This window comes from Amblyraja radiata, chromosome 11, assembly GCF_010909765.2.
Source record: "Amblyraja radiata isolate CabotCenter1 chromosome 11, sAmbRad1.1.pri, whole genome shotgun sequence".
In the NCBI taxonomy this organism is placed as follows: Eukaryota; Metazoa; Chordata; class Chondrichthyes; order Rajiformes; family Rajidae; genus Amblyraja; species Amblyraja radiata.
Genome location: NC_045966.1, coordinates 28,767,485 through 28,790,205, shown reverse-complemented (window position 1 = coordinate 28,790,205; position 22,721 = coordinate 28,767,485). Strand labels below are relative to the sequence as shown.

At 41.5% G+C, this 22,721-nt stretch overlaps 1 protein-coding gene across 13 annotated transcripts in view; it reads right to left on the bottom strand.

Annotated features, from left to right (window-relative positions):
- The window catches only part of ablim3 (actin binding LIM protein family member 3), a 248,001-nt gene that overhangs the window by 117,461 nt on the left and 107,819 nt on the right, over positions 1 to 22,721 (bottom strand). For all 13 annotated transcript variants that reach the window (XM_033029603.1, XM_033029602.1, XM_033029604.1 and 10 more), the window contains exon 4: positions 14,935 to 15,050. In XM_033029603.1, coding sequence (XP_032885494.1) covers positions 14,935 to 15,050 — 116 coding nt within the window. The remainder of the gene's footprint in view (positions 1 to 14,934; positions 15,051 to 22,721) is intronic.

Here is a 22,721-nt window from a genome sequence, read left to right as displayed (position 1 = left end):
TTGTTGCAGGCCTCAGTTAAGACTGTAGCCTTGTCCTTTGGTAAAGTCACCGACATGTGAGCTGTCAATAGTGAACCCCAAATAATCCATTATGTTGGAAGTCGTTAGTTTAGATTTAACTGGATGGATGATAACCCCAGTTTTCACCCAATTGTATGGTGGCTGTTACAGCTAGTTAGGCCAACTCCAAAGTTATGCCCACAATTAGTATGATCATATGATTATGTATTTGGTAGAGCTCTATACTGCCAGAGCTGCCCCATCCCGTTGAATTTTTTAAAATAACGTTTGTGATCAGTCTGTGTAGGCACTGAATAGTAAGCATCTTTTAGGTCGATGCTAGCCATGGAGTAGCCTTTGGAAATCAGTTCTTTAGCAGTTACCAGTTCCCATTGTGTACTGAAATATAGTACAATGTATTCAATTTGGCCAATTCGATGATGATGCGACTGTCACCATCTATTTTGTTTTTGGTAAAGATATAAGACACAAATTCCAGCCAATCGTGTTGGGTTTACCCATTACCCCTTTTGCACAATTCAATGGTATATCCCTGGATACTGCTTAGGATATAAGTGTCTGTAGTTGATATACACCATGTATCCAAAAGAGTGTATCTCCCACCAATGTGTGTATTATCCACTCTTCCTATAATTTGTAAGGGACCAGACCCACCTACCTCCATTGTTACCAGTGGAAGTTTGCTTCTTCTGTGTGGTCTTCGTGGAGGTTGAGGCGCCGGTGTCTGGGTTTGATTTTGGGTTGGGGGTTTGCGCATCTTCCAGGAAGGCCGGTCTGGGCTATGGTCTAAAAGACCGCTGTCCTGTATACCGGCCTTTTAGCTTTCACCAGCTTCTCTTGTTCTGCTGGTGGGTGCATAAGGGTGCTGTCTTTGGCTGTAGGAGATCCTTAATGTTGTCGCCTTTATGAGCCCCAGGGCTTTCCTAAGTCCTGCTCCGACATGTTTCCAGATGCTATTTCCATGACTGGAACATTCAGGGATACGCAGTTTCCTGGTCCCAAGTATTTTTGCAGTGGTGTCCATCGTGGTTGGCTGTATGTATTTGGACACCATGACCAGTAGATTTTGCCTTCCTGCACCCCCTGCACACTTGTAGTTTTGTTCGTCAAAACCCCTCTTCAGGGTCAGCCCAGAATTGACCCCCCAGTACTCCCCTCTGACGAGGGAGATGCACTGTGCAGCCCTACGTAAGGTGCTGCTGTGGGTGTTTTTTATATCCCCACGGTGACTAGACTCCATCTCCCGGAGTCTGTCATGTTGGAGCTCTGCTCCATAAGCCGCTCCAACCTGCTCCAGCGCTCACAGTCGTCGGCCGCTCGCGGCTGCTCAAAGTCGGACTCATCAGTCAACGACTCTTTTGGTATTCTTCTTGCCTTCCCGCGCAGACGCAGTGTTTAATCTGGCCGGTGCGGGGGCGAAGTCGGGCACAGCTGTTCCCTTACGGGTGATTCCTGTGCCGCCGGCCGCTGCTGGCGTCCGCAACTCCGCGGTCTTCCCCCGCCAGCTTTGTCGCAGCTCTGGTCGACTTCTTTGCCTTGTGCATGTTTCCCCCACCTGTAGAACAGTATGGGAACAATAAAGACCGCAGTATCACTTACCTGCAGGTCCAAGCTTAAAACTTGCCGTTATGGGGGAACGTACTTCCACCGACTAGGAAAAGGGGAGATGCAGCGAGACCTGGGTGTCATGGTACACCAGTCATTGAAAGTAGGCATGCAGGTGCAGCAGGCAGTGAAGAAAGCGAATGGTATGTTAGCTTTCATAGCAAAAGGATTTGAGTATAGGAGCAGGGAGGTTCTACTGCAGTTGTACAGGGTCTTGGTGAGACCACACCTGGAGTATTGCGTACAGTTTTGGTCTCCAAATCTGAGGAAGGACATTATTGCCCTAGAGGGAGTGCAGAGAAGGTTCACCAGACTGATTCCTGGGATGTCAGGGCTGTCTTATGAAGAAAGACTGGATAGACTTGGTTTATACTCTCTAGAATTTAGGAGATTGAGAGGGGATCTTATAGAAACTTATAAAATTCTTAAGGGGTTGGACAGGCTAGATGCAGGAAGATTGCTCCCGATGTTGGGGAAGTCCAGGACAAGGGGTCACAGCTTAAGGATAAGGGGGAAATCCTTTAAAACCGAGATGAGAAGAACTTTTTTCACACAGAGAGTGGTGAATCTCTGGAACTCTCTGCCACAGAGGGTAGTCGAGGCCAGTTCATTGGCTATATTTAAGAGGGAGTTAGATGTGGCCCTTGTGGCTAAGGGGATCAGAGGGTATGGAGAGAAGGCAGGTACGGGATACTGAGTTGGATGATCAGCCATGATCATATTGAATGGCGGTGCAGGCTCGAAGGGCCGAATGGCCTACTCCCGCACCTAATTTCTATGTTTCTATGTTTCTATGTTTCACCCCTCCTCCTGCCGTTTTGGCTTGTCAAAGCCAACGGCTCCGTTCTGTATAGTCTCCCGCCCAGCCATGGTGTTTTATCTGGCCGGTGCGGGAGCGAAGTCGGGCACAGCTGTTCCCTTACGGGTGATTCCTGTGCCGCCTGCCGTTGTTTGCACAGCTCTCCATGTTTCCCCACCTGTGAAACAGTATGGGGAGAATAAAGACCGCAGTTTCACTTACCTGCAGGTCCTGGTTTAAACTGTTGCTACGGGGGAACGTCATTCCACCCCGCCTCCTGCCGTTTCGACTTGTCAAAGTCGTCGGCCCCATTCTGAATAGTCTCCCGCCCGGCCGTGGTGTTCTGGCCGGCGCGGGACCAAAAGTCGGCACAGCTGATCCCACTTACGGGGCTTGTGCCTTCAGCTGCTGCTGGCTCCCGCAACTTTGCGGTCCTCCCCAGCCAGCTTCACTCGCAGCACTTGTGGACACTATTTTGTCCAGCTTCCCCCCCCTGTGTAAAAACAGCGCAGTGACAAAAAATTACCGCAGAGTAAGTCACTTACCTGCAGGTCGCGGTTTCAAACTTACCGCTGCGAGGGAACGCTCCACCCCGCCTGTCGTTTCGCAAGCGTGAAAACGATATGACACGCATGCGTCCTGGCGGGGTTCTTCACGTAGTCACTCATGTGACTCCGAAGTAAAATAGCAATTCAGTTGCTCGGTTCATTGTAAATTAAGGTTACAAGGTATAGGAGTAGAATTAGGCCATTCGGCCCATCATTCTACTCCACCATTCAATCATGGCTGATCTATCTCTCCCTCCTAACCCCATTCTCCTGCCTTCTCCCCATAACCTCTGACACCTGTACTAATCAAGAATCTATCTATCTCTGCCTTAAAAATATCCACTGACTTGGCCTCCACAGCCTTCTGTGGCAAAGAATTCCACAGATTCACCACCCTCGGACCAAATATATTTCTCCTCATCTCCTTCCTAAAATAACGTCCTTTAATTCTGAGGCTATGACCTCTAGTCCTATACTCTCCCACTAGTGGAAACATCCTCTCTACATCCACTCTATACAAGCCTTTCACTATTCTGTATGTTTCAATGAGGTACCCCCTCATTCTTCTAAACTCCAGCGAGTGCAGGCCCAGCGCCGATAAATGCTCATCATAGGTTAACCTACTCATTCTTGTAAACCTCCTCTGGACCCTCTTCAGAGCCAGCACATCCTTCCTCAGATATGGTGTGCAAAACACCTCACAATATTCCAAATGTGACCTTACCAGTGGCTTAAAGAGCCTCAACATTACATCCCTGTTTTTGTATACAAACCGTCTTGAAATAAATGCTAGCATTGAGTTTGCTTTCTGAAAGCGTACACAAAGCTTGGCTGCAATAACAGTCTGTTACACATTGCAGCTTCTGTAAAGATCACTGAAGCAGTAGAGCACAAGAGGCTGCAAATGCTGAAAACCTGAGCGAAACACATGTCAGAGCAGGGGTTCCCAACCTTTTTCGTCCCGTTTACTCCCGGCAACTTTAATAGCACTAATAGTTTAATAACAATGTAATTTCACTTATTTATGAACAAATAATGATGAACAGATACCGGTATACCAGAACCAAACACAGTCAGTCAATGAGAAAAAATATGTGCGAATCCAGAATCAACAAATTTATCCCCTGGGTAGGCGAAATTTAGACCATGGTTGGGAACCCTTGTGTTAAATGAACTCAACAGGTCAGGTAGCATCTGTTGAGGAAATGGACAGGCGACATTTCAGATGGGACCCTACTTCCGGCTGGTTGGCCATAGGACATTACAGCACATGAACAGGCCCTTCATCCCACAATGTCTGTGCTGAACATGATGACAAGACCAACTCTTATCTGCCTGCACATAATCCATATCCCTCCACTCCCTGCATATCAGCATTTGCCTATCCAGTGGTCACTTAAATGCTACGATCATATTTGCCTCAACCACCACTCCCGGCAGAGCATTCCAGGCACTCATCACCCTCTGTGTAAAATGTTACCCTACACATCTTTAAATTTTCCCCCTATCACCTTAAAGTTATGCTATTCCCATCTTGGGAAAAATATTCTGACTGTCTACTCCATGTATGCCTTTCATAATTTTATGTATTTCGTTCAGGTCTCCTGTAACCTCCAATGTTCCAGAGAAAACAATCCAAGTCTGTCCGACCTCTCCCGGTAGTTTATATCCCCTAATCCAAAAGCCTCCACATCCTTCCTGTGATAGGGGCGTCCAGAACTGCATGCAGTTCGCCAAGACTGGTGAGACAGGTCTGATTGAAGCTATCTTAGCAAATCTTTACATCATTGGCATATAAACAAGGATTAAGGGCCCGCTGAGGAAATGCCAATTGTAAAATAACATGATGTTGCAATCCCCAACACTATAATTGTCTTCCATTCATTTCCCCCCTTCTCCCACTGGTTGATCAATGGTTACATTCCAATAAGGCTGTCCTTTAAAATCCATATAAGGTGATCTCTTCCAGGTCTCAGCAAAGCAGATGGAAAATTGTTGTTGCTATGTGGGGACCATTGAGCAACCTGTAGCTGGTTGAGTGTATGGGGGCCTGAATAGATTGCTGCAGCTCAGCTGTTATGGGGCAAACGAGCCAGGTGGCTTTCAGCACCCGAAAGACATTGTGTTGGATTAAAAGGTGCCAAGGGAGATGATGTGATGGTATGGAATGATATGGTAAAAAATATATCCGCTTCTTAACTTTTCTTTTAGATTTTAGAGATACAGCACGGAAACAGGACCATCGGGCCACCGAGTCCCCACGGACCAGCGATCACCCCGTACACTAGCACCCTCCTACTCACTAGCGATAGTTTGTCGAAGCCAATTAACCTTCAAACCTGTTCATCTGTGGAGCGTGGGGGGAAACAGGAGCATCCAGAGAAAACGTGATCACAGGAAGAATGTACAAATTCCGTACAGACAGCACCCGTATTCAGGATCGATCCCAGGTTTCTGACGATGTAAGGCAGCAACTTCACCGCTAGGCCACTGTGCCACCCAAATTACCCACTCTTATTACACACAGACTTGGAATTTAATCTCTCTTCAGGATATGCAACCTTAATTAAGAGGAGAATTCCCATTTCATATCAGCTCGAGGCAGTAATTGCTGACAAGCTGTTCTTTCCTGATATGATTTTGTGCTCATCAACCAATGAAGACTGTGTTAATATTTCTCAAAGCCCTTGATAGCAATATTATGTATCTCCATTCATCAATTAGAGTCCCATTTTCTGTGGAAGTAAGTAGATATGTTTTTACTCATTATGCAGGGAAGATAAACTATTTCTTCATCAACAAACTTTCACAGATCCTTACAATAAAGAATTGGAATATAAAGAATTATTACAGCTTGCAATACAAGACAAGGCAAGGTTGATTTCCATATTAGGGAGATACAACATTTTCCCCATGTAAGGGTCATGGGCTAAGAATTCTTTGCTCTGATAGTCAATGAGCTGGTATTTTGAGGAAACCCGTGGCTATTTATCCTGGAACCTGCGGCATGTGGCTCGTGATCCTGAACTTTGCACATCTGTGTGTTTGCATTGTCAGTGCATGACTGTTTACAGTGATCTACCCAATAAACACTTGTTGGTAAAGCTATGCTGTATTCCTGCGTAACTGATCCTGCAGTACTTGATATTAGCAAACATTGAAAGCAAACGCTGAAGACATTGTAGAGAAGTGATGCTGAATGGGATGTTGAAATGGGCAGGAAATGTGCTTGAAATTTCACAGATACTAAATTCAATCATTTCATCAATGTGATTGAGTGGTGAAGGAAAGTGCATATCCTAGGGTTACCCGGCAATCATTACGAATCAAAATTAAGTGTTATTGAGAGAAGAAATTAAAGACGATTAGTGCCTGGAGCAATGCTTGAAGAGGTTCAAAGCCAAAGTTAGCACTTTTATCCATCAAAATCAAATTGCTGAATAAAAATACACAATGGCTTGCCAATACCCTAACAGACACTGCATCGGTATACACACACATCTCAGCTGACCGTAATCAAATTAGAAAAATTGGTACTCTGTGCCATGAACACGAAGAGAGATATTGACAATGTAAGAAAGTGGCATGGTTTATGTTGCATTCTCTCATTTCTATGAGTGGCTGAGGAAATTGGTGCATTTGCCTGGGACATGTTCTGCTCTCATTTCTCATGCTTGTAGCAAGGATGGATGGAAACCTTGGTTCGGTTAAACAAGTGTAGGTGATATCTAATAAACCTAGTGAGACAGTGGACATGGAATCCCAAAGCCATGCTGTTTTGACATGTTGAAGGAAGGAACTGCAGATGCTGGTTTAAACCAAAGATAGACACAAAATCATGGACAAACTCAGCGGGACAGGCAGCATCTCTGGATAGGAATGGGTGACGTTTTGGGTCTCGACCCGAAACATCACCCATTCCTTCTCCCCAGAGATGCTGCCTGTCCTGCTGAGTTACTCCAGCATTTTGTGTATATTCTCTGTTTTGAGATGTGCTCTCTTTGCCAGATACTATATTTCTGCCTGCGTATGTAGGCTCAGGAGACTATCCAGGCTTTTGGACAGGTCTTCTCTTTGGGTTTGCTCCTCCTCTACCAGCCTGCTCTTCCTTTTCATGCCGGATGCGCTCAAGCAAGTGTTCAGCCCTTTGGACAGCCTGGCCGTGAATCGTGAATCCAGAGGTCTTAGCTTCAAAGCCCTTAGCTCTAGGATACATTTCACCACGGGATACGGGAGATGCAAACATGGTTCCAAGTATACCCTTGGGAATACAGTCCATAGGCAGTGCCCTCCTACCCCTACATGATAACGTAACTGTGAGCTTCCTCCTTCATGTCCCAAACTCAGCAGGACTACCACTGAAAAGAAAGACACAGGAGCAATAACCCTGCAGCTCGCTCAAAGTATCATTTTGCAGTTTGGATTCTTGTCCACTTACACCCTGGCAGCCTCTTCACAACACCTACATAACATGTTATGGGTCCAAGTGAAAATGAGTGGAATAGCCATTTCAGCAGCACAGCTGCTATGAATGCAGCTCTATGGATAGCTTCTCCCTGGAAATGACCCTTAAGCTGTATAAAGTGATCCAATTTCAGATGGCAGCGGTAGAAATGTTGCAGGCAGATTGATATCATGCATGTGTACAGCATGTGCTAAAAGTCATGTGAGCTTTGGGAAGCTTGTTGCAATTCTATGGGTCTGCAGTTGAAATCAAGCGAGTTGAAATTCGCTCGTAAAATTTGCAGTAAAAACATCAAAAATCTTCCATGTGACATGCAAAACATTGGTCCAGCTGGAAAATGTTCCAGCCATTAGCACTGGCAGTTCTCTGGCTGTAGAAATGGGTAATGTGGACCATTTATCTCTCCAAATGCAACTTTGGTATCTTCCAAACCACCTCTACAATAAGAACAGCACAAAAAGTGCTTGTATTACTTTATATGTACACTAGAGAAGCAAGAAAAAATATATATTATTTGTAAATTACCGCTTTAGAATTAATACTGCTAATATTTATTGTATAATATTAAATGATATTATTCCAAAGAGTAATAAAAGATTAATTTGTTTATACTTCTCGTATTGTTTTTTAGTACAAGATGGACACTGAAGGAATCATGAGCATCTCTGAATGATGTCGCACAGAAGGGGTCCATATGAGCTGATGGTAGTGTTTTGATAGCACCATCTAATTGGTTCCAGTCCCCTGCTCCTTCCACATTGCCTGTAATTTGTTTTCGTCTAAATCCGAAATGACTATTGAAAGTTATTTTTGAATTTGCTTTTGCCACCCTTCAAGCAGTGCATTCCAGATCAAAACAACTTTCTGCAAAAGAAAATGTTTCCTTATGCTGTCTTTCATTTTTTGCCAGTTACTCATAATTTGTTTCCTCAGATTATCAACCCTTCTGCCAGCAGAAACAGCTTTTCCGTTTTTACTGTGACAAAATAATTTTGGAATTTGAACACGTCTTTTCAATCAGGCTCCTCAAGCCTGTACTATAATTCAATATCGACTAATAGAATCATTGAGTCATACAACATGGAAATAGGCCCTTTGTCCATGCCAACCAAGACGCCCCATCTAAGTGAGTCTCATTTGCATGTGTTTGGTCCTTATCCCTCAACCTTTCCGATCCATGTACCCATCTAAGTGTCATTTAACTGGTGTTTTGTGTAAATAGTAACCGCCTTAACTGTATCGTTTGGCAGCTTGTTCCATATACCCGCCACCCTCTGAGTGAAATAGTGGTCCTTAAGGTTCCTATTAAATCTTGCGCCGCTCACCATAAACCTATGATCAATGCTGTCTACGCTGGACTCAACTCTTCTTTGCCAGCTTTCCATAACCAAAAGTCCCTGATTTTACAAATATTTATCCTACAATCTGACCCCCACCACTTTCTGGGACAGAGAATTCCAGAGATTCAGTACCCCCTGCAAAAGTTTCTGTACACCTCTACTTTATATGGAAAGATCTGCTCCGATTTCACCATATAGGATCATTTTATTTTGGAATTGTCTACATAAATTCCTACAGTATGCTGTTCTCACTATACCTGCCATTATACCTGTTTTTGATAACTGCTGAAATACTATCCTTAACTTTTCCATCTTGATCTAAAAGCCATGATTATTTTGTGATCAAATGAAAGGTACACTGTATTCTCACAATCAATTTAAATGGTTTGTGGGTGTGCTTTAGATTATTAGCTATATTTAAATGCTATGGACCAATAGCTACTGCTTTTAGATATAATTTCTCAGTAATTACTTTTACCGTTTAATCGCAGGAAAGCTACACATTGTAAGGTCATGTAATTACGGCCATTGGTTACAAAGGTTTACTTAGATTTATTCTAACCACATTAAAGTAATTCTCTTTATTTATGTTTCAAGTGACTCACTTGGTCTTGTTTTTAAGCAATAGCAGAGAAACAATTGCTTCTTGGCACTGTATCAAGTCTTCTGAGTACCATAAAGCCATGAGATATTGTATTTTTAATGAACACAGAACATAGAAAAGTATAGTACAGGAACAGGCCCTGCAGCCCATAATTTCATGCTGAGTATGATTGCAAGGTAAAAATACTCTCATCTGCCTGCACATGTTCCATATCCCTCCATTTATTGCATATCCAAGTGCCTATATAAAAATCTCTTAAACACCACTATCGCATCTGCTTCCACCACCAACTCTGGCAGCATGTTCCAGACACCTCAGTATAAAAACTTGCCCTGCACATCTCCTTAAATCTTGTCCTCTCAACTTAATGTATGCCCTCTAGTCTTTGACATTTTTCACTTGGGATAAAGGTTCAGATTGTCTACCCTATCTATGCCTCTCATAATTTTATATACCTCTATCAGGTCTCCCCTTAACCTCAGCCATTTGAGAGAAAACAATCCAAGTTCGTCAAACTTTTGCTCGTAGCTAATAACATCAAATCCAGGCAACAATCTGGTAAACTTCTTCTGCACCCTCTCCAAAGCCTCCACATACTTCCTATTATGGGGACACCAGAACTCTTTGCAATACTTCAAAATATGGCTCAGCCACAGCCTGCATCATGACTTCCTGACATATACTCAAAGTCCTGACCAATGAAGGTGTGCATACAATACTGTATGCCTTACTTACAAGTCTATCTACTTGTGTTGCCACTTTCAGGGAGGTATGGACCAGGACCCCAAGATCTTTCTCCACATTAATGCTGCTAAGGGTCTTGCTATGAACCCTTATCTTTCCCTTATTTTCAACCTCCCTAAGTGCAATACAGTATATCTTTCCATTATTTTTAATCTTCCAAAGTGCAATACCTCACAATCAGAATAAACTCTATCTGCATCTCTCCACCTATTTCTGTAGCTGATCTATATCCTGCTGCAGCCTTCCTCATTCTCCACAACTCCAGCAACCTGCAAACTTGCTAACCAGTCCAGCTACATCTACGTTCAAGTTATTTGAATACATCACAAGCTTTGAAAGTCCCAGCACAGACCTCTGCACAATTCGACTGGTCACAGACCTCCAGCCAGAATAACACCTTCCACCACAACCCTGTGTCTTCTACAAGTAAGCCATTTCTGAAGAATATTCGCAGCCTATTAAATAATATAGTGATTGCTAGTCATATCTGCAAAAGCTCACACAGAACATGTCATTCCTGCCTGTATTCAAGGATTACACATGACCTCTTTTCAATGTTTGTCATGGTTGTAGGAAGACAGGGAATTTGGCCTCAACAGCCTATAATTCCCTGGATTATCTCTAATTCCCATTAAACAAAGGAAGAACATAGTACAAGGTGTCACCCATTAATGGATGGGTTTCCATTTTTACAGTTATTCATAAGCCAACTTTACCTGTAAGTTGGAAAATACACAAAAATCATTCAATACGGTAACTATACCTCTACAGTTTTGTAATGGATGGCATCAAAAGTTTATAACTTCATAAATCATAGGGGCAGAGTTAGGCCATTTGGCCCATTGAATCTGTTCCACTTTTCAATCGTGGCTGATCCATCTTCCCCTCTCAACCCCATTCTCCTGCCTTCGCCCCATAACCCTTGACACCCGTACTAATCAAGAATCTGTCAATCTCGTCAATTGTCAATCGTATAAGACTGTAAAAAAAACTATTAAAAGTGGAGAGAAGGTGGCATTTGTAGGAATAAACATATGGACCTACATTGGACATGAATTTAATAATATTATGGGAGCTAATCCAATGTTGGGCTGTCTATTAGTCAGGCATCCGTAACCCAGGATAAACCTGTGGTAATCCTCAATATTCACAAATATATCCAAACAATAAATGTTATAAATGTCTATTGCCTTGTTCAATAACTTTAAATGGCCTGAATAAATTGTTGATTATCTTGAAACGAATTCCTCATAATTTATGTTCCATTTCATAATTAAAAAATAAAGTTGTTTCTTTAACTAATGATGTTGGCCATTTTGAAAGTTGGCCCTCCAATTGGCTCATAGGTCATTACACTGACAAAATCTCTCCAGGGTGGAATGGTTGCCAACATACCAAACACATGGGGGTTTGTAGGTTAATTAGCCTCAAAAAATTGCCGCAAGAGTGTAGGAAGTGGATGAGAAAGTGGGACAACTTACAACTAGTGTGAATGGGTGATAGATGGCCGACGTGGACTCGGTGGGCCGAAGGGCTTAATTCCATACTGTACCTCTAAACTAAACTGAAGTTGCTTCAGCCAGCCCTAACCTTATTAAAAGGCAAGCAAACTTGAGGAACAGATTGGCCTACTGCTGCTCCAACGTATGTTCAGAAGAGGAAAAATCGAAGGACCCATTTGAGGCAAAAGAAGTTTAAAAGAATGAAGAATTTTATTTGAGTTTATTGAGAGAGAATATTCAAGAGTCAGTGAGGAAATGACTTTAACGATCGCAAAGAAATGCAGAGAAAGTTTTGGGACTTGTTATTGGCCTATATCAGCATGGATTGTCTAACACATGGAGGACACAAAGTGATCTGACAAGAAAAGTTCCGATTGTGGCAACAAAGAGAATAATAATTTTAAGTGTCTGTCCCTGACAAGGGAGGATTTAAAGTTTGCATAACTGTATAGACGGATAATGAATTACGCATATTAAAAAGGAAATGCCTTGCTATGTTTTCTTTCTTGTTGCCAGGACATAAACAATCTGCGCTTTGAACGTCCAAGATCAAAACAAGAAATATAGCTAATACAGCAAGCATTTTAATGAAGAGGAAGTTTGATAGTTCTCTAACAGAACTCAGATGAGGAAACAATGGCACCAGCTGCATCCTGGCCTAGTTGAAGCACACCCTAGTGGTTCATGATCTCCACATGACCAAGAATATAGCTGGGCTTCCCTTGGTCGTCAGTTGTCAGGAAATGCAGGAAAATCCTTTTGCCAACATCAGCGTGGAAAGTTTAATTTAAAAACAAAACCAGTATTTTCCCCTGTACTCGCGAACTTTTAAAGTAAACTAGGAAGAAGGTATTATAATTAATTGCAGTGTTGCTCTTGAGAGCTCAAAAATTGGCATAACCATGTCTGAATTTCCATTCTATGCCACGCTTTATGGAGATCATAATAACCTCTTTCCTTCACAAACTAGATTTTCAAACGATAAAATGGATGTGCATTTCAAACAAGCGGACGGTAAATCTACATTGTGCCGCAGTTTTAATGATCTCCAAACTACTACTTGGATTAAAAAAGCAAACAAAAACTATTACATAGCTACCTTGGGCATGCAATGCAACATTGCCTAAGTTCATGACATCTTGGCTCACCTTAATGATTACAAACTTGGACGATTCAGCCTGATAAACCATGCCGCAATTGAGAAGGGAGGCTAATTCCTGTATTCCTGCTTCAGCAGAACTCACTCTTTACTGACTGCACAATCACAGGTGTGCATGTGCGTTACGTGTGCATGTGCATATGTGCATATGCATGTGCATGTTCACACACACACACACATGCATGCAGGCATGTGCACAGTTGCAGTGGGGGAACAGGGACTGTGGCATGTTCTAACCACCCTCATGATTTCCCTATCTTAGGCTACTGATCCTTTCAAATACTAGGGGTTATCAAGAACAAAATGTTGATAGTGTCTGAATGAACAGTTTTGTGAAGGAGAGCCCCAATCTGGAGATGGATCAATATGTCATACTGAGCCAGGTGGAACTTATCCATCAGTTATTAGCATGAGAAGGTTTGGCTTCAGTTGAGGGGTGGACCTAAACCTTATCATGCAACAATGTAATTCACCCATAACAAATACTTTTGAGAGTTGTCCTTTAGAAGGCTGAGCAGATTTTTGTTCAGTTTACCCCTTTGAAATTTTCTGGACTGAGTTAAAGGAATTTTCTTTACAGCAATAATTATTAGCACATGGAATGCTTTGCCAAAGGGGTTGGCCAAGGCAAATATGAGTGCATTGCTGAGATACTAGATCAAAATGTAAAACAGAATAGGAAAGGAAAAAAAAAGAGTTAATTTTGCATTGGTTTAGAAGAGAGCTGGCTGAAAAGTATGAGCTAGTAAAGTTACTAAGGACCAGCACAATACTATCAAGTTTTGTTTGATGAACTGACTTCTGCTTTGCCGAGGTTCAATTCACCTCTCAATGAACAGTGGGTTAACTAATCACCTTCCACTAGGACCCTCTTTCCTCTGGCTGACCTCATTCTCACATTGAACAAATTCTTCTCTGCCTCCACCCCTTCCCTGCTTCCTGGTCCTGTGCATACTCGGCAATGTCATCATGTTTGCTATCAATTTCTTCCAAACACTCCCAAACTTCACATGGCCCATCTCTGACCCTTTCTTTCCATTTCCTGACTTATCTACCTCCACTTCTGGGATAGTGTAATATCTGTTCCCAACCCAAACTCTCCCAAAGCTCTCTTGACTACATCATTGCCGATTTAGCTTCCTGTAAGGACTCCATACCATTCCATTCTCCCAGACTCTCCAGCACCGTCATATCTGTTCTGGTGTTGACTCCTTGCACAGCAATGCATCTGAGTTTTCTTCCTTTTTCCTTGGTCATGGTTTCTCCTCCACCATAGATGACGGGCCTCTTAACCATTTCTGCTCCATTTCCTCCAATTTACCTCCCACCAAAAGCAAGGATAAGGTTACTTTGTCTTCAGCCTCTGCATTGATGGATCATCCTCCATATTTTTGACCACTGAGAACAGGATGCCGTTACTAGACTTGTCTTCTTTACCCATCCTCTTTCTCCTCACACCACATTCCTCAGGGAAAGTGCAAGAGATGCAGCACCAACTCTTCCACCTCTTCCCTTCCCTCAATCCAGGGATTCACATGCTCCTCCAAGTTGAAGCAGCAATACTATTTTACTCTCAATTTACTGCACTGCATTCAGTTCCTCTACATTGAAGAAACCAAAGGTAGACTGGGGAACTGCTTTGCCAATGCTTCTGTTCGGTGTGTAAGGGTGATCTTGAGCTTTTCGATGCCTGTCAGCCACCTAATCCTCCATCCTGCTTTTACTCTGACTTCAGTCTATAGCCACTTGTACTGTTACAATAAAGTACAATGTAAGTTCAAGAAACAGCACTAAATCCCCTGATGGCATGTGACAGCCTCCCACCTAACCCACCTCTCCCCCACCTAATTTGATGCTGAATTAAATAATTTCAGATAACCAGCCTTTCTAGAGTGTATCAGAACTCACCATAGATGCTCAGTGGTCCTCCACTCTTCATTTTATTTTAGATTTTTAGTTCCTGCAGTACTTTGCTTTTCTACTTTTGTTTCCCCAATCAATTCCCCATCAGCTCAGTAATCAGGTTGTGTAGGGAGTTAATAGTTCTGTGCAACTGGAGGAATTTCTCCAGAAGGGGAAAACATTCAGTGAGATTGCAAAAGAAGAAAAGGGAATTAATTTAGCCAAAATAAAATGAACAAACTTACGACTTGGTCCATGAATCTTTATCGGTTCCGAGGCTGTAATCAATGTATGAGAACATTGCTGACATACACAGTCCTTGCCACTGAATGTTACACGGTCTCCAACTGGGAATGGCTTCCTAAAACAATGACATTAGACACAAGTGAATGCAACTCCATCACCATTGTTGGGATGCTACACTTTTAAAAATATATTTATTGTTCACAAAAACATTCCACTTCAGATTGATATGAGGACAGTGTGAACAGTGGCATTTACCTTCTTGTCATAAATGCATGGTATTTTCCAAAAATATTTTTCTAAAATTATGTTTCCACATGTATAATTCACTATATTTGCGTGTGATTAATGTGAAGTATCCTGTTCAAAAACACTGACAACTGTAGCAGTGTTCAGAAGCAATTGGGTTGTTGGTTTTTAGGCAGAAGTTGGCAGTAAAGTGGGGTATGATAAGCATGCCAATCATGCCATGAATAGATTTTCAATTTCCTGTCCTGCCATAAATCTGCTTCCGTAGATCAACCATTTGTTATATTATAGAACTCACCTATTTATTGCCCATTTCCATCATCACATACAACAGAATCCACATCAGCTGTCAGTAATTGTATTTTAGGAAGCCTTCAGCCTTGTACATTTTCCATTTTTATCATCATTGGAATCACATTGTGAAAATATCCGATCCCATAGCTCAGACCAAACCGCTTTCAGTTGGGAGTTAAGAATATTCATCAACTTTATTTTCACTGCTCCTGCATTATTTTGGGGTCTAAATCCCAGTTCAGCAGCACTGTGGGTGGACCTCCAACAGAAGACTGCATTGATTCAAGAAGGCTTCTCACCACCACCGTCTCAAGGGTAATTAGGGATGGCAATAAATGTTGCCAGCAGCACCCACATCCAAAAGAAGGAATGCAAAAGCAAAACACTTATTAGTATTAAGAGATCTTTTGATGGCATTGGAAAGGAACTCTGAAACATGATTGTGGTTGTTGGAGGGGCTTTAGCACAAGCCTCAAAACCGATTTCTTTGGAACATAGTAAACAGGTTGTTTGCAAGTTCCGCGAGAAGCATTATAAATCTCTTTTCGGGAAGCATAAAGGCCAAAGATATTTGACTGAGTTTTTGAGTTTCTATTTCAATGCTTCAATTAAAACATCTGCAAATGAGTACAGGGAGCCTGAGGTTAACCACAGGCAATATCAAACAGTCTGAGCTTAGAATAGCAATAAATTAAACACAGAAGGAATCCAGTGGGTCAGCTGTGGAGGGAATGGGCGGATGATGTTTTGGGTCTGGGTCCTTTTTCAGACTGATGGCAGCATCTGCTCCACATCCGACCCTACCCAAAGCATGCCCCCTGTGCGGGAGCTCTCATCCACTCTCTACTGGGAGCTCCATGAAACGCTCTCTTTCTCTGTTCCACCTCGATCAGTCCAGGCGCTCTCTGGTCCTGCTAAAACTCACTACCATACCTGTGATTCCCCCCTCTGCTCTTATGTTCATGGATGCTGCCCAACCTGCTGAGATCCTGCAGCAGTTTAGTTTTTGCTCAGGCTGGGGCCACTGACTCCACCAGTCCTTACTGTCTCCCTAGCTGTCTGAAGGGTGGGGCCACTTACTTTGCCGGGTCAGACAGCTTTGCCAGCTGCCCACAAGCCGGGGCCCTTGACACTGACACCGCTGGGTCCCGCTGCCCTTCCTCTAACACTGATCATTCCACTTCCCCCACGTCCCACTTCTACACCACGCCGCACATCCCTCTTCTCTCCCACGACCCACCTGCTCCTCCCTCCACCTAAACTGTCTTGCTGGAGCAGGCCTTACTGTGGTTGGTGATGGTTGTAATCACCTCAAATCATCCAGTGCTGGTCAGACTATAGATCCCTGAGAGCACAATGTCTCATTGTTCTACGGCAGCTGTGTTGTGCTTGTACCCAGTGCTTATCCATGGCCTGAAGGGAAATCTGGCCTAAGGTGCTCCCAGTATCCAAAGGGAATTATGATCATGGAACAGCAGGAGAATGAGCAGAAAGATTTATGTATTTCACAACTTAACAGTAATGGCACAATTTCATGCAGGATCACATGTTGAAGCCTGGGATTTGTGATTCCAATACAGACAATTCACTGTGCATAGAGAGCATTAGCATATAACACTTTTGAATATCACACTTTAGAATATCACACTTTTGCAACCTTGCACCAAACTGGAGCCATTTCTAATTCTATGCTCAAATTCTATTTTTGCACGCAATGCAATTTCCAGATTTTTTTCCTCTAAATTCATTTTCCTTCCAATTTGTCTGAAGATTTTCCTTGGTGATCAGCTGCAGCCAGGTAGCCCAAATTAGTAGATACACCAATAGCAAGAGAAAAGTTGGACATAAACCCACCAGCTCATGACAGGAGATCATCTCTATTCCTATTTATAGCTGAATCCTACTTTTACTGAGCAACATTTACATCAGACTCATTTTAAGGCTTGAAAGGATTTTAATTTACAATTTGTTGTCCGTGGGCCAACATACATTTCCAGATCACTCAAAATTCAATACCATTGGCATTCCACCTTCTCCTTTAAATTTTGCCCATGGTTTGGACGTATTCCTTTTCTGAATAGCCTTTTAAAATATTTCTCATGCCTGCTAGATAGCTGTGAAAACTGAATGTAGACTAATTAAATTATGATGCAAACTGTCATTCATTATCCAGGAATAAATGAAGAAAACAATACTACCTCTCTTCACTGGTGTTAGTTTCTGTATGAACTTTTTTAATGAGGCAAACAAGAAAATGTTGTGAATAAGAGAACCATGGGGAGCTTGTTTTTACTTTTAATGGGTGAGATAGATCTAAATCCAAAACTGGGAGGCTAAAGTTAATTGGGTCTAGTCAAAATCATATTTTTCGTAAACAAATATATAGGATTAAGTTCAATTCTTTCCAGTTTGTGATTGATAAAAATATGTGTTCATTTTAAGTTATTAAATTAAATGCACTGATAAATAAATCTTTGTCGCATTATACTTTTAGATTATTGGCAAGTGTACATCTCGCCTATTGTGTTTTTGTCTGTACTAAGGTGACATACAGTGTTTAAAGAGTACTGCTGGAAATCACAGTGGGCTCTAGAAGATGTGGCTGCTTATTCATTGTTGTTGCTCAGACTGTGCACATGCATCGTGCAGTGATGCCACATTTATAATGCAATGACTTTCCCTTTTAATGTGTACTGAAGTACAGTGAAAAGCTTTGATTTGCATCCTATCCAAATAGGTCAGATAAACTAAACATAGATACAATTGTAAAACTCAAGAACAATGGAGAGAGCAAAGGGGGAAATATATTTGCAGAATATAGCTCTCAGCATTGTAGTGCACCAGCACCAGCTCTAGAGACAAAATCCAGTCCATAATAGGGTAAAGGTAAATCGGACAGTACCCTAGCCTATGGAAGGACTATTCAGTAGCATGATTACAGATGGTCTTTGAAATGTAGGAGAAAACTGTATTATCTGGTGGAAACTCAAGCAGTCATTGACAGAATGTGCAAATGACACACAAAAATCACTAAAGATCAAGATTGAACCCAGGTCACGGAGCTGGGAGGCAGCAATTTGTCTAGCTATGCCACTGTGCTGCAGTATGTCTGATTAATCTCTTCATTAGGCAAGCTTCATAATGCACCTACTGTGGCATTCTGCATTGCTGCTTAAAAATCAATATAATAACCATTATCATGGAGCTGGAAGGTATACTGCTATTGTAGGCACATTCTTTGCCAGCAAGATGTTGTGGACAGTCACAATAAAATAATCTCTCATGTAGTTCATGTGCCTCCTGTGGTCCCTTTCCCGAGAGCCATGGTTTATCCTTCCTTGAAAGTAGATAAGCAGTGTCAGTATTGCTTTTGAGGAACACTTCAAACCTGTAATGATATTCAACGATTCCCTGGAAGGAAAGAATCAGTTGTTCTAATTTGACAATAGGCTCATCCTTTTCTTTTAATAATTACAGACCATTCGTATCCAATTTTAGGCTCAACTAAATCACTTCTTACTGTACAAAGACTTATTTATTCTACTGCAGCTCATCCTTAGGGAATCTCCTGAATACTTATGGAAGCGTTTGTTTAGCTTAGTTTAGAGGTACATCGTGGAAATAAGCTCTTTGGCCCAGCGAGTCCACATTGACCATCCATTGGCACTAATTCTGTTATCTTACTTTTGCATCCACTCCCTACATACTGGGGACAATTTCACGGAGGCCAATTAACCTACAAACCTGCACATCTTCAGGATGTGGGAAGAAACTGGAGCACCCAGGGGGAACCCACGCAGTCAGTCTCAGGGAGAACATGCAAACTCCACACAGACAGCTCCCGAGGTCAGGATCGAACGCAGGTCTCTGGCGCTGTGAGGCAGCAGCTCCACCCACTATGCCACTGTGCAGCCGTTTGGTAAATTTGGTAAATTGTCTCTTCCAAGGAATTATGCAATCAAATCTTGGCTGCAGAGAAAGCGTTACACTCACCTTAACATCTTCTTCGTGGTGACCTGAAATGACCATGCCATAGGCAACTTGTTATATAGATCGGTATTTATTAAAACATGTTGGCTTTCTCTGTTCATGCTTAATTGCACATACACTTGAGGCAGGTCAAAATTCGTGACCATGTCCCCTGCCAATTCAGCCTACAGATTTTGCAGACACAAAATGCTGGAGTAACTCAGCGGGTCAGGCAGCATCTCCTTCCTGCATATACAGATTCTGCATCATGGGCAATAGGTATTGTTCATCATCCATGGTTTTGATGAGATTGGATTGGAATAATATTTGCAAAGCCAGACAATCTTCTGCTTTGGGTACCATGGCAATGGTTATCATGCAGGTCATTTCAAATTGTTCATATGAACCTTCAATTTGTATATTAGCTGCAATAAATCAGTTTGACATTTACCTTTATGTGTATGTGAGCTTTGTGTTCCTTTGTTTACGTCAGTATACACACCTTTGAACACATCTGCATAATGATCATATCCTAACATTGCTACAAAATGCTCACACTGGATACACTATTCCGGATCACTTTTAATACTTTGAACCAATGTTTTCCAAATAAAATTGGTCAACTCATGTAGTCTGCTACTGGAATCGAAATCTTCACTTTTTGAATGTTTGAAGAATCTAGATAATGCATCTGAGCCAGGAGTATCCACTGTATCATAGGAAAATGTCTATAGATTCAGCACATGCACTGTTAATAGCACACAGCTGAACCTCTGGAGGTAGATAACTCTATGGTTGCAATATTAATATATTCATTTTTAACTTTCACCTTGAAATTAAAATTGCTGCATTTTCAATTCTTGCTGCTAGAGGCATGCATGGAGCTTCTCGCTTCTTGCTACTGATCAGCTTTTATATTGTACAAGCCTCTCATTTGTGGTATTCATTGCTGCCTTTACATTATGAAATTTCATGACCTACATTTCCTGGCCTGCAATCATGAGTCCAACCTTGCAGATTGCAGCAAAATGTAGATTATTTTTGCTGTGGAAGCATTTTCCTGCTTAAACTGGCAAATATGACAGGTGATCTCCATTACATCAATCATAGATTCTCCTGCCTGTACTTTGTTTTGTGAAACGCTTACTCACCAAACTTGACATTGAATCAGAATTCCTAATTTTGCTATTGCCATTTGCCCTTAATAGTATTAACCCTGAAATTATATATCCACTTGCATTCTTTTGTGCTTTTTGACGACATCTGTATTGATTTTACATGATAACAAATGTTAAATCATGTGCATTTAATAATATAGATTGAAATTACTTGTCTGTTATATTGGACATGAACTTGACCTTGATTCTGTAAGGTTCCAAATTTATTGCTTTAAGACAGGTTCAACAATGGTCTCATCCTACCTTTGATTTTGGTTCCTCATTCATAGCATTTATATTCTCCAAAAGTGCTGGAGTAAAGTGATTTTGAAATCTCTCCATCACCTCATCAAATGAAATAAGTCTTGCAAGGTGCCAGAACGATTAGCCATAGTGGTACAAGCACCCTGTCTATCTCCAGTCACAACATTGTTTCCTTGCACTCTACTGTGGCTTTGTTTTGATTGGGCACATATTTGTCCTCACCCACAACTTCACCAAGAAGAATAGCTGCATCAGTTCGACACAAGAATAAAAGAGCTCACATCATTTAACATAAATGCCAAAGATCTTGATGTACTATAGCTGGAACTTTGCTGCCATCTTGTTTTATTCATACTTTAATGGTTACCAGGATTGGACTTAACATTTCTGCACTTGAGTCTGAGCCAGAGACCTGTCACTTCAAAGGCTGTATGTTGAAGATATTGTGATTAATTGTGTGGCTTTGACTTACTTTAACACCATGAGTACATGGTTACTCAAAATGCAATGCCTTCAGTACTTTAATGGCTTCAATTATTACCCATTGCACTCTCATCACCAGTGCAATATATTTTCCTCTTTGGATTCCTAGTCTACAATGAAGCGTGTGCAAAATAATAAGCAGGAAACATGGGCAAATCTAGAAGATATATTTGGTTTATTCAATGCTCTTTCAGACTGCACACAATTATCTAAATATACTGCATGCATCATTATAAATATCTGTTATTGCATATAATTAATGTTAATATTTCTCTTAATTTTGTTCTTTTCTGGGAAACGTTATTATTTAAGCATGTACCCATTTATAATCACTATTTTTGCCAAGGCACACCACTGTGCAGGAGAGGTTGTTCTTGGAGCTACAAACTAAATTTATCCAAAATTCCTAGTAGATTATTAAAATGTCTGTGATTTGTGGAAGGCGTGTCTTTAAATTTAGCTCTATAATTATTTTCATTCCATAGCATGACGTAAATGACATTACTGTTATCAACTGGGAAACCAGCATTATGTTAACCACATTATCATCTCAAAGACCTCAGCAATGTATTGAACATACCTCTATTCTCAGTACATCACATTGTATGGATTTTTTTTGGTCTGCCAATGTCTAAGAAATTAGTGGGCAATGCAACAGCATATCTGATGTTGAAATGCTATTCAAGGAATAATTGTTATCTACATATGGTATCTACAATAAATGGCATTGATTTCCGACAAAATATATTGCTTCGTTCTCTGCTATGTGACCAATGCCCTGAATGAGCTAAATATGTTCCATTGCAAACAGGTGCAGCTGTTGTTGCTGGTTCTTATGTCTGACACGTGCAGGCAGCTGCACCAGGAATGGGAACCCACTCAAAGCACCAAATTGAATTTCTGAAGAATACTGTGTCAAATATTTTTCCTTGCAGCTACCTAGTGATTCTTTTGATGCCACCATCATGTTATTCCACAATAGGTTCTCTTTAAAAAATAATTGTTCCTAAAGCAAAAATTTGTGCACTGTATTTCAAATTATCCCATTTTGATAAAGTATTGATCAACCACAAATTCTTGATTCACGTTGCTGCAGCTTTTTCAATAAGCTAACAAATTTGTGTTGTTCTAAATACAATTGAAATCAATATGGTTTTAGTTGTGTTATCAGAAAGTAAAATGACAGATAATCATGATCTAACACTTCCAGCAAGAGAATGAGGGACTGTTGCAAACCTATCCTCAATAACCCAAACTTTACAGGTTATGTCCTAAAATTAAAAATGCAAATACAACAAAAGTGGAGAGTAGGCAACAGTTGGGACAAAAGATTTATTTAGGAGGGAATGTCTGGACATGATTGAACTTGTAAA